We start from the raw sequence: 13493 nt of genomic DNA, 5'->3' as shown, positions 1-13493 counted from the left end.
TAAAACAAACAAAAAAACTTATCAACCGCATATTTGGTCTGAAAATTATGACTGCACACTCTAGAACACGGAGTAGTTTATCATTTTTATTCTAACTTTTGTCCATCTAAAACCTGTCCCTTTTTTGGCTTTGCTTTTCAAATTTTAATTATAGTAGTAGGGAATATTTCTCTTTGAATAAGTTAAAATGAGTATTATTATTGAATTTGCACTAAATTGAAAATATACAGAACATTCTTAACACACTGAGAAGATAAAGAATGCCATGTGCATATGCCTATCTGATCAGGTGATTTGGTACTTCACTATTGCTATTGGGCAGGTTACGTAAGTAGGTACCTGGAGCAGGGGAAGAAATTGTACTTCCTAACTAGGAGTAGGCCTGGTCTCACCCACATCTGTAGCCTCTTCTGTTGTTCCAATACCAAAGATGCCAGATAGGTTGCATTGATCTGTTTTATTAATTTCCTTTGATGATTGGCTAGTTCTGCTAAGAAGTTATTTAACAGTTGCTGATATATGGGCCTATTCCTCCAAACTGCCAGTAGGTGTCATACCAGTTGCAGGAATTATTTGTTTGCAGGTGCGTGTTTGGTTCCTTCACTTTGCTGGAAAAAGTAAATATTATACCTGTGACTTAGCCTTAGTAAAGTCAAAGTTCACTTCATAAATGAAGCAAAAACCAAGGGAAGCAGAATGCTGAAAAATGTCCTCAAGAAATGTGATATGCTTTAAAAACAACCAGCTTGCAGGGTTTTCAACATGCCCCTCTGGAGTATCTACTTGCAATGTCTATGTCTGTGCCCACATTCCTTTTGCCACCCCAACCAGTTGTCTTAACTCTGCTGAACATGCAAATAAAAAGGTCCTGCCCACAATTCAAACACAGCCCAGTCCTTTCAGATAATTGCATCCTGGAGCACTGTGTTTACCTTTCTTGACTTGCCTCCAGATCTGAGCTCTGCAAATGCTACAGAGACGTGTTTTTTTTTTTTTTCCCCCATGCACAAATTACATACATGATCAAGTGTCATGGTTCTAGGTTTTTTCCCTTACTTGTCTTGGAAACAACTTAAACAGTTTTTGCACAACTTCTTCAAGTGATGGAAGATACCAGAGAGATTCTGCAGGTGAATTTGCTTTTGATTTGTTGTTGGCTAGAGATTTCTCACATTTATATATTTCAGCAATGTATTTGATCCCACCAATGTTCTCCTTCAAACATAAGGAGAACACTGTAAACTAATATTTATTGTCTTTGGAATGTTAAAGTAATGATCTTATTGTCTTGTTGTTTCTGACTGATTCTAAATTGATTAGTGAAATGGAATGGGGAAAACATAGTAGCAAATAGCATATATAACTTTTCCTATTTGACTTTAAAGTAAGATTTTGAAGAATGCTATATATTTGAAGGGAAAATATCAAAGAAATTAAATATAAAATTATGGTACACCATTGGGCTAAGAGCATAAATAGTTTAAGAAATTTATTATCTTAAGGGTTTCTCCATAGTTACTGGATACCTATTTGCCTTCTTAACTCTAGATTATATTTTATATAGCTGTTAGAAATTTGAAATTATGAAAGGATTAAACTTTTAAAAGATGTATGCATTGTCCATTTTGCTGTAGTCCTAACAGAGACAAAACCCAAAGAGGCCCAAGTTAAGCAATTTAAAAGGCAAATGCTAATAAACATGGGGCAAAAGGGGAAAAAAAAACACTAATTGTGGAAAAAGGAAATCATGATTCTCCCCCATTGGATCTGTGTCCATTTAAATGGAAGCTCTTTGGGGGGAGTGGGAAGGGGGGGGACCTGTCATCCCTATTTGTGAAGCCCTCTGTGCACTTTTTGGTGCTATATAAATAGTATTGCCTTGTTATTCAATTGCACGGTAGTAAGCTGCAAATTGTTCATTTAGGCTGTGATCTTGCAAAGTGCTGAGCGCCATTCATGTCTACATGTTGCAGGATTTAGCCTTTCTGACTCTTTGTTTTTTGCTGTTTTGAAGTGTCTCATATTAGATCGTAGTAGTATACTCTGAGTCAATGACAGAAAACATGCACAGACGTTTGAAGACCAATGGAAGAGCTGTTTGAGACACCAACAATTGTACCTGTTCTTGTAAGAGTTGGAAGCACCATCATGACACAGGCCAGGTTTCTGTAGCTCTGGCTATGCCCTGGGCCTCTTCTTCCCAAAACTGAACTATGCAGGGCTCTTTATACCTTTTGAGGGTTTAAATAAGATTCTCAAACCCAGTCCTGATATTCCTTAGCCTAAGAGTTAAGGTGAAACTGAACACTATGCAGTCCATTGTCCATTCAGTGTACTAATAGGGCACTCCTGGCGGGTGTTTTCTGTTGAGCAGGAGGATGGCTTCCAGCACAATGAGATGGAGGATAAAGACGGGGGAGAAACAAGGTCTCCCAGGAGGATCATTTACTTTGCCAGTGGAGAAACCATGGAAGAGTACAGTACAGAAGAAGAAGAAGAGGAGCAGCAGCAGCCACTTGACACAGTAAGCCCCGTTATTGGCTTTTAGGAAACTCTGGGGAAATTGGAAGAGGGGAGGAGTGTTTCTGCTCTATGCACATTAGAGAACACTGCACCCTTCACAGCCATAATAGCTAACTCTGTAGATGATCATTTACCTCTTTTCCCACCCCCCCCCGTAAATATTGTGACTTCTCTAACCAGTCACAGAACAGATTTAGTACAATTTGGATAGCAACAGTTCAAGCTTCTTCAAGTTCTCCTGGTAACGTGCTTTATTCCTGATGGCCACGGGACTGACTGCTGAGGAGAGAGTAGTGGTTAAGCAGATCAAAATAGGATCTATTGCTATACCCCTAGCTAATGATAGCTTCATCTTGTGGTGAGAAGATGCAGCAAGGCGACGAGAAGAAACCTACACAAAAGGAATTCATGTCCCAAAGCAAAAACATGCAGGAGCATGTCCCCTGGTGCTCCGTGACCCATTCCTAAATGCCATATGTCTGTTTCCTCATCTCTAAAATGAGAACAAGACTGAGGGCTAGTCTACATGGGGACACCTGGGGAAAGTTAAGACTAATTAAACCCTTGTCTGGACACTGCTTCAGAAGAAAAGTGGCCTTAGGGCATGTCTACACTAAAAACTCTTAAGTCGACTTATAGGTATATATATTTTACTGTGGTGGTTCATGTCCACCCTACCCTCCTTAAGTTGGTGGTGCACACCCTCACCAGGAGCACTTCCACCGACCACTACGAGCAGTGTGGGGAGTTGAGAGCCAAGGCTCTCAGCTCTGCTCACAGCTCTCCGCTAGGAGCCCAGCTGCCCCACAGGCTCCCCGCTCCCTCTGGCTGCGCGCCCTTCCGCCCAGTTCTCTGTTCCCTGCTTGGAACCTGGCTGCTCCCCCCATCCACCCAGCTCTCATCGCTCTGCCAGGAGCCCACCCAGGCTCTTGCCTCCCAGCTGCGAGCTGGGACCCCAGGAGCAGCCTGGCTTGGAGTGTGGATCCTGGGTAGCACCCCGGGGGGAAGCAGAAAACCAGGAGCACAAGGGGCAGCCCAGCTTGGAGTGGGGAGCCCAGGCAGTGGGTAGCAGCTTAGCTGGGAGGACTTTCTTGTCAATGTCACAACTCCAGCAAGGAGCCATGAAATTGACAAGAAAGCCAGCCAAGGGCTGATGTAAGTAACACACTGTCTACAAAACACTATCGCCCTAACTACACCTACATAAGCCCTACACCTCTCGTGGAGGTGGAGTTATGTTGGTGTAGTAGGCACTTACACCAGGAGTTAGGTCGATTTTAATTGTGGATTTTTCACACCTCAGACCAATGAAGTTATATTGACCTAATTTCTGAATGTACACAAGGCCTTAGTTAATTTCTCTTAATTCATCCCCATATAGACAAACCCTAAGTTACTGACCTCGTAGGGATACAGGGAGGATAAGTAATGTTTGTAAACATCTCTGAAAATGTAAAGCATTATATTGTGTTAGGTATTGACATTTACATGTATCTATTTCTGTCCAAAATCTCTAAATATTTTTAGTATTTTGGCCTGATCCTGCAAATACTTAAACCTGTGAACAACTTTATTCACACGGAGTTCAAAGTTCCTCAGAGGTTTATGTATTTTGCAGGATTGGACCCTTTGTGTTCTATTGTATATGTGTTCCTTATGTTCATTGTACTGATGTTTCTTGTTGGCTTGGTAAATGAGACTGGTATCCCTAGTTTAAATAGACAGAGACTTGCTGTAAATCAGCTGAGACTAGCTAGCTTGAACAGCACCCTGTGTAAAGACTGAAGTAAAGAAAACAATTAGCTTTCTCCCCTACACCATGGAAGATCCTAGCATACAGCAAATATTATGGGTCAAATTAATCTCTGGTACAAGCCCATGGATTAGTTCAGCTCTGTATGTCTAAAATGAAAGTTTTTTCCTTTTGTTCTTGTTTTATAGTCCAAACTCTCCTGGGGGCTCTATCTGCGGCTGTGGGCAGTTCGAATCGCAACAACTTCACTTTTTAGTAGGTATATTTTTTTCTTGCATCAATGGGAGAGTTATTTTACATTAGTTGAATATAATTACTGTTCAATATTATTAAGATATAAGATCATCACCAGAATTGTTTCCTTCATCTTATTTGTTTTATGTATTCTCAAAACTGGGTGTTGCTATTCTATACAAAAAAAAAAATCTCTCTATTATATATATTTTATAATATATTAAATAAAATATGATATTTTCCTTCAAGGAGGGAGACATCTAGGTAACACTATTAAATATGAAATACTTCAGGTTAGATTATTTGAGATCAGGCCATCCATTGTCATTTAAAAAAAAAAAAACAGTTTCTTATAGCAACAAGAAAGAAACTCCCACCAATGTGGGGACTGCCTCAGCATGCTTAAAGGAGCAACCTGAATTCAGTGGCAAGAGCCTGATGGCTGTACCAGTATGTCATGATCTGGCTATGCAGTCTTGGGGACTCTGACTTTTGTGCTACCAACGCACCTAGCACAACGTGCCATGCTGCAGCTACTGAAGAAAAGCAGGTTTCATTGGCAATAACCTCCATGGCAGATGATTTCCAGTGGGTCTGCTGACATGAAGCTCGTCTCACTTTCATTCAGCCCTATAATACTAAATCAGTTTTTCATTGTCACAGTGATGGGTTTAACCAATACTAGTCTGTCTGTATATGTCATTTTAGTTGGCAGATGCTAGGTATCCTTTTCATTTCTAGTGTGACAGTATATCAAATACTGCATCCAAAATAACTACCTTGAAAGAACATTAGTTTCAAAGTCAAGCAGTCAAAAACTAGGAAATGCCCGAATTAAGGGTGCCTGAGCAATTTTAATTTAGCCCCCTTGTGCATAGGAATTGTGATATAATCTTCTTAATTATATGATCACATACTACTTTTCCCCCCAAACCCTTATTCAGTACACATGTGGGGTGGTGCTCACTGAATGGTTAGCTATTCAGTATCTGATTTTATCCTTCTCATTCCATGTGTGGCTCCATGTATTATTTACTGCACACCATCAAAACCCTAGAATTATTAATTTCTTCTTGAGCGTCTCTATGATGGTGTCATCATAGTACTGTCTTCGGAGTGTTTCACAAACACAATGGAGTTATTTTCACAACACCGTTCTGTGGTATGGGGATATTACCTCCCTTTTGCACTTTGGGAACTGATACACAGAAATTAGAGCCAAAATTGTCAAGTGTCAACTAATTTTGGGTGCCCTATTTGAGATGCTGTAGTGGGGCAGGACTCACCCCTGCAGCGCCTCCTGCTGGTCATCCAGGGAATTAGCATTTCCAGCCTCCAGAGTGCCCTCTGCAGGCCAGTGTCCTGCTTGCGGCTGGGCCCCCAAGTCCCTCCCAGTGCCCCTTTACTCAGGGGTTCTGCCCGCCGCAGGAACCTCCAACCCACTATCCCCCCTCAGTGGCTACTGCCAGTCACCATCTAGCCCTAGCTCCCTGGGGTGGACTGCAGTATAATTGCCACTCATTATTGGCAAGGAGGGTCTGGACCTGCTGCTTCTGCCTACCCTTGGGCTGCCCTCTGCAACCCCAGTACCCTTTTCCTAGGCCTTCATCAAGGCCCGCAGCCTGGGGGTTTCCCAGGCCAGAGCTCTCCAGCTCCTCTGGCCTTCCCCCAGCACTGCTCCACTTTAGGTACCCTGCTCAGCTCCGAGCAGTCAGGCCTCTCCCTCTCAACATCTAGAAAGAGACTGTGTCCTTCTGGCCCACTACCCTCTTATAAAGGCCAGCTGGGCCTTGATTGGGGCGTGGCCGCAGCTGTGGCTGTTTTCCCAATCAGCCGAGGCTTGCTGCTTTCCCTAGCAGCAGCCCTCTCGCAGCCTCAGCTCTCTCCCAGGGCTGATTTCAAGCACCCTGCTCCAGATGCATATGGGTTTTTTTGTAAGTACATAGCATATTGAGGTGCTTAATGCTCTAAGCAAAGCTCCCACTGACTTCTGTGGAAGCTGTGAGGTCAGCATTTCTACAGTTCAGATCCCACGTGTGTCAACCTGGGACTCAGAAAATGAGATGTGTGCACACAGTGGCCACCTGTGAAAACTTTTGTTATTGCCCGACGCCACATAGGAACTTTGCAGCAGAGGCTGGGATCAAATCCTTTTCTCCGGGGCAGCATTCAACTATCTTAATCATGACACCATCTTTTCTGTTCCTGCAGTCCCTGCCTCATTCACTGCACGCTTTCCAAATTCTGCAACAAATGAGGAAGCGATCCTGCAGACAGCAATCTCCTTCACTGCGCAGTCATGATCCATGCGCAGTCTGTCCTGTGTCCCGAATGAGGCAAAGGTCCTGTGGAAAAAAGTGATAATTAAAGACTACCACAATGCATATATACAAGGCAATCTTAATTCTGGCCTCTCTTGATTTTGGCACCTTTAATGTTCTTTTAACTTAATTTTTAAAAAATATAATTTCCTACTTTTTTTAAAAAAAAGGAAAAAACAATCCTGTGAAACTATATTGACCCACACATACATACACGGGTCATCACCAGGGTTTGGATATTTAGATCCACAGCACAGTCGACTCCTCTGTCACTTGAGTTAAAAGATTAACCAGTAGCAGTAGAATGCTGTGACCCCTTCTTGTGGCAGGTCAACATAAAAGCTAAGATGCAAACTTTAGCCATGGGTTTCACAGCTGTTTGCTACACAGCAAAGGAATAGTGGGACTTGGGAATAATGGGTTCAGTTCCAGGTTCTGGAGTAAAGCATGCTCTAGTGGTTTATAACCACTGGCCCTGTTCCCTTCTGCTCCTACCTGTCACATTCTCTGTTCCAGTTTCCCTGCCCTGCATTTCTCTTCCCTGTCTCTCCTGCTCATACCTCTGCATTCTAGTCAGGCTGCTTCCTCCTCTGTGCTTTCTGGGTACCAGCAAGGGGAGCACTGAGGATGCAGGAGATGCAGTATCCCTGGTCTCAGTTACAGTGGCTCCTGGGAACTGGACAAAACAGTTGAAGGGAAAGAGCTACTCAGCTAGGGATGGTGTATGCTCAGCCACTCTTCGGGGATGGTGTATGAACTGTCTAGTCAGCACATAGGAGCTGTGAGGATGGAGCATGGTCAGTGCACATGGAATCTTCTGAGCACTTGGCTTCCAGCTTTTAACAAATCTTTACTGAGCACATGCTAACAGATTTTTTTCAGGGATGTTGTAAAGACCAAAACTATAACTGGATTCAAAAAAGAATTATATAAGTTCATGGAGAATAGGTTCATCAATGGCTATTAGCCAAAATGATCAGGGGTGCAACCCTATGCTCTGGGTGTCCCTAGGCCTCTGACTGCCAGATGGCGAGACTGGACGATGGGATGGATTACTTGATGGTTGCCCTGTTCTGTTCATTCCCTTTGAAGCTTATGGCATTGACTGCTGTCAGACAGGTTACTGGACTAGATGAACTATTGGTCTGACTCAGTTTGGTCATTCTTATATTCTTACACTATGGCTTATAATGTGACCAAATGTGGGCGGATTTTCATAGGGATGGCAAAAGGTGCATCCTGACACTAGGGCAAAGCCCTGTCAAATCTCAAGTCCCTGCTCCAAATCATGGAGGTGCTAGAGCTTCTCAATGAAACAACTGTAACCATTTTTTTATGTGGGCTACGTGTATTTTCCCCTAACCTCATTCTTGGAAATGACAATAATGTTAGTTGAAACTTTTGCAAAAATTTCAGCTTGAGAGAGACACCAGGCATGGAAAATTTCAGCCCCTGCAGCTTAAGTTTGGCAAAGTTATAAGCAACTGAAAACAGGATCTTTATAATGGAAAGTGTCAGGCAACTTTAACTATAGTTGTCACTACCTGCGCCACCTTTAATAAATGGCATTAATTGGCAGGCAGGGGGTAAAACTATGGGTGGACAAAATCTGCCCGGACTGTAGGAAAATATTTAATAGTGTTCCAGATCAGACTGATATAATCAACTGAAAATTTGCACCAACAGGGCACAAATAAGGGTAGAACTACTGAAGCAGATTAGAAATTGGCAGAGGGACAAGAAACTGAGGCCATAAGGAAAAGAAAATGGGCCAAGTGGAGACAGGTCAACAAGCATAATACTGCAGAAAGATGGATTAGGACAATCTAACTGTGCCAACTGACATCATTGCATACAATTTTGATAAACTGTGATACTCCAGGCAGGCCATTGCTAAGTCTGAAAAAGTGGCACCTGAAAGCAGTCACAACTTTTTCCCCCCTTCAAAAATCACTAGCCTCCTAAACACAAGAGATACAAAGTCCATCTCTTCTCCCTGATACAGAGGAAGAGAGGCTTCTGTCAGTTGAAAGAAGATCCTGAAAGGAAAGAAGACTTGTCTATGACCTCTTGACTATTTGAGAGTGAATTGCCATGGAAAACAACCCAGGCTGAATTTGTTTACGCAAAGTGTAGTTGAAACACAGTATGGAACAAACTGCCTAAGGCTGCAGCTGGTGTAAGTGGCATACATCATTTCCAGGAATGCTGGCTAAGTCTTTGGAAAAGGATTGAAATGGGTAGCCATTCAGTAGTTTTCTGGAGTCAGGACTAGGCTTACTGAAAGAGGCTTTTATTTCCTGAGCTGATGAAGACAGCCCTTGTCCTTTTGTTCATATATATATCAGTGTGTAAAACTATTTATTTTCTCGCACCACATAAAGTGCCTCTCTAGACAAGCCCCTTACTTACATAAGGGATAGAATTGCTGTTATTCTTTCTCCTCCCTGTCTTTTCAGCTTGCGAATTCCTCGGTGGGAAGCTTGCCACGCTCTTTGGACTCAATGAACCTAAATATCAATATGCAATAGATGAATACTACAGGACACAGAAGAAGGTAAATGAAATGCATACATAGCTTTTTAACAAGTGGAGAACAAAAAATATGGGACTTAATTTATCATGTTTTATTATTAAGAACCAACAGTCTTCTTTCCAAACAAGACACACAACAAAAACACTCGCCCCCAAAGAATTTACAATCTAAGCAAACCTGTGTGTTTGTGTGTGTTCTTTCTCTTTTTTCCCTCTCTCTGTATATGTAATTTAAAATCTTCTCAGTGGATCACTTGTGGGTATCCTTGAAGCTTTACTAAGGTCACTAGCTCTGTACAGATCCTATGAAAAGCTTTGAGATGTTCTTGCATCAGAATGTACTATATACACTGAAATGGCTGTGATTAAATTTTCAGGCTGCAGGGGTTTGATTTTAAACGTTTGTATTGTGGATTAGTTCTCTTCCAGAACGACTTCCAGAGTCTTACTTCCTGAGTTGACAAGGTTGAGCTCCATTGTGAAGACAATCTGGATATGTATCCTGGTGGTGGCAGGAAAGTTTGGTCATTCATTCTAACATCACCCCATGTTAACAGATTCAGAGACCACTGTCGGGATGGGTGTTGGAGAAAAATGTTTGCCCCACCTGTCTGCACTGAGTCAAGGTGCTGTATTGGCAACACCTAGACAGAAGATGGTTGAATGGTGGTCCTAGAAGAGAAAAATAAATGAAAATTCCATGAGGACTCAGCAAAACTGTGGAGAAGCCTTGGGGTGTGAACAACACAAACTCCTTCAAAAACGTCCTATTTTTAGTATTTATTTTTCTGTCTTCAGCTATTTACAAGGCTCTAGAGGTTTACTCTCCTGAAATATTTCTCCTAGCACTGCTGGCTTGTGGTCCAGAAGACTGTTCCCACTGAATAATGTAGTGTAATTCCAATTGTCCTCTTACTCATTCATTCCAAAACTTGGAACAAAATGACCTACCCTGCCCTGCTATGTTGAGAAACTGGTTACTGGTCACCGTGATATATGGCTGTTTTGTTGTAGGTTAAGTTGATCAAAGGCATGTTTGTTTCTTGAGGAAACTGCTGTGCACAAACGAGCATGCAGATGAAATTTTATATTCAGCTACAGATGCAGGAATTGGATGAGTTCTGGCAACAAAGTTTTACAAGAAATAACCTTTTGACTTCTGGGGGGAGATGAATGTATAAGGACACCACCACATTTTCAGACAATTTTGCATGGTTGAAGGCTGCTTGTAAACAGAGATGAGCCCAAGCTGCAAAATTTTGACCTGGGTCTGGATTTTGAATCTGCCCCAAATTTCAGAAATTTCCTTATATATATTTGAATTTGGTCCTGTTATAGAGAAGGACTAGTCACAATTTTTTTTGTTCTAAACCCACCACAGTCCCCCAAAAATCTGAAATTACTTGCTGGGGGTCAGCTTTATTCTTTAAAAGATGGTCCTGTTGCCTGATCTATGGATTGTCTTAATTTGACTACTTAAGAATTCCCAGTTAGCACCTCAAGGTTTGATAGGTTTTTGTCCCAAGATCAAGGCCAGTAGTATTAGAATTACTGTTCAGTTGGGAACCCTGATGTACACAGTTGCAACACTCACGCATATGAAGAAGCTTCTGTACATGTGATGAGTTTTATTAATACAGTTAGCAAAGTCACAAACATTCCAACCCAGTAAGATAGACAGAGATAATACAGAATGTGCATCTGAGCATCCATATACTCGCACCATCCCTTGCAGAACAATCGGAAATGTTAGTCATTATCTGCCTCACCATCATCTCCTTCCTCATCATCATCACCAGTGGTCATCATCCTGTCACCGCCCCAGAGCTATGCATCTCCCCTCCAAAGCACATAGGCTGTGAGACAACTTGTATATTGTTAGGCTGACATCGCTATGCCTAACGCATATTCAGTAAGGATTTCTTTCCTTGTCCTTATTTGTATTTCCTCACCCTACTAATGTTGGGGTGCCCTCGTCCCACAAGTCAGTAGGCTTTTTACCTCAAGCTTAATTAGAATATACGTCAATTGGTTACCATGGCACTCTTGTGATCAGACATCTGTGAATGTTCCTAATTTAAAATATACCAAGCCAATATAAACTAGAATCTTATGGTTACCTGTTAGCAGTTCAGTCATTACAGCATTCTCTTATGATCTGGGGTTACTCCTGGTTAACTGCATAGGCTAAGGCTTTGGGGCTTTATTCCTTGTTTATCTAAGCTATTGTCTTACAGGCCTGTGGCTTGTAAACTCCTTGCTTTACTGCCTTAACTTATGTCTATGCCTTACCTAGCAAATACCTATCCCTATAGGCTACAGTCCTACTTTGTGTGAAAATGGCATTGTGGGTTTTCTGTTTGTAGACCAATAATTTTCATATTAAATATGTTTTTACAGGTGTTAAAAATACAAAAATCTCATCTCCAGCTCTGCAAATTCAGCCTGAGATCTTCCACTCAAGCTGGTTCTTTCTGGCTCTTCACTAGTCAAACGCTCTTCTTTCCATCTGTGCAACCCCATTTGTCCTCAAATTTAAGCCCCCAGGTACATCTCTGCAGACCTATTTAATTCCTGTTAGTGGGCTTGATAAGGGAAACTGAGGGCATAATTTGAGGACAATAGGATTGCATAGGAGGCTTTGCAACTGGAACATAATAATTCTGACCCCTGAGGGTGCCCCCCCAAATCCAGCTTACCTTGCCAGAGCTGTATGTTCTGCAGAACTGGCACAGCTAAAAAAAAAGTAGTAAAAATAACTTTTTTTCACTAAAGCAATTAGATCTCTTTCTGAATAAACTCATGGAGCAGAGCAGTAAAAGGGTGGTGATTTTACATAGTTTCTTTTCACGGTAGACTTTAAGTATGTTTCATGGCTTGTAGCATTTTTAATTCTAGAACAGATCACTACTTCAGAAACTTAAAACAAGTTTCAAGCTACAGTGCTGGCCTTTCTCAGAGTTCCTGTTACTTCTGTGTATAATGGTTACAGGCAGTTAGACAGTAACCCAATCTTATGTAATGGAGCTACTCAGCCCAAGGTAACAGAAAACTCACACTGCTATCGCTGTCAGTGTCTCCTTATAGAAGACATCAGAACAGGTTTCATTTTGTCCAGTAAATTTTTCTTATTGTCTTGTCTTCATTGCAGGAAACTGAAGATGATGAAGATGGTGAAATGATCTCTGAGACGAATGAGGCAGAATCTCTGAATGAAAAACACCACCTTGAGGTACAGAGTGTAGAATATGGATCTATTAGACTCAAGGATGCTATGGAGTTTTCTCAAAGAAGCACTTTTGCAAACATTAATGAGGCTTCAAAACATGACCTACAAAGTCCAAACTCCATCTCAGCTGTTAAGAAATGATGGCAACATTGTCAGTGTGGTCTCCTCTGATACTGAAATAACTCTATAATAGGACATTAACATATCATTAGCATGCTCTGGGGCTAACACATCACATTCCTTTGTCCAGCAGTGTTATTCCAATGTCCAATAGCCAGCTAGATAGAGCCAAAATAGCTCTGTGATGGAGAAAGGTAGAAAGGAGATGGTGAAGATTTCATGCTGCCTTCTGTGACATCTGACGCTTTACTATTTGAGCTAAGGAGGTTGATGGAGCATCTGCCACCTGGTTCCCTATGTTTATGAGCATTGAACTGGAGCCCTTACATTCCAACGTGTGAATCACGGACTTGACATTAGATGGTTACTTTTGAAAGTGGAAAACATCTGATTGGGACTATGCAATGGAATTTGATATGCTAGGGTACCTAAAGCAGCCTGCTGAATCATAGTCTATTCTGGGTAGCTACAGATGCTTCCAAGTCAGCGTAAGAATGATGTAAAACTTGCCCTTTTGTTTTAAGTGAATGAGTGAACACTAAGAAAACTAATAGTCACTTTATGGATTCCCATGTTCTTGTATTTTTAGTTTTCACTTTTCTGTTCCTCGACCTTAAGTTGCTAAAGTAATGGGTCCTTTTGTATAAAACCTAGGACTGTCGATTAATCGCAGTTAACTCATGCGATTAACTCAAAAAATTAATTGTGATTAATCGCACTGTTAAACAATAGAATACCAACTGGAATTTATTACATATTTTTTGGATGTTTTTCTACA

At 41.6% G+C, this 13493-nt stretch overlaps 1 protein-coding gene across 1 annotated transcript; it reads left to right on the top strand.

Annotated features, from left to right (window-relative positions):
• The first annotated feature begins 1103 nt into the window (after positions 1-1103).
• On the top strand, positions 1104-12736 carry FAM177B (family with sequence similarity 177 member B). The gene is made up of 5 exons (XM_074947108.1): positions 1104-1130; positions 2372-2524; positions 4465-4531; positions 9291-9388; positions 12518-12736. Exons 1-5 carry the CDS (start codon positions 1104-1106, stop codon positions 12734-12736), a joined length of 564 nt encoding a protein of 187 aa, XP_074803209.1.
• The last annotated feature ends 757 nt before the right edge of the window (positions 12737-13493 follow it).

This window comes from Natator depressus, chromosome 3 (genome assembly GCF_965152275.1).
Source record: "Natator depressus isolate rNatDep1 chromosome 3, rNatDep2.hap1, whole genome shotgun sequence".
NCBI classification, from domain to species: Eukaryota; Metazoa; Chordata; order Testudines; family Cheloniidae; genus Natator; species Natator depressus.
This window is presented reverse-complemented; position numbering and strand designations above follow the sequence as displayed.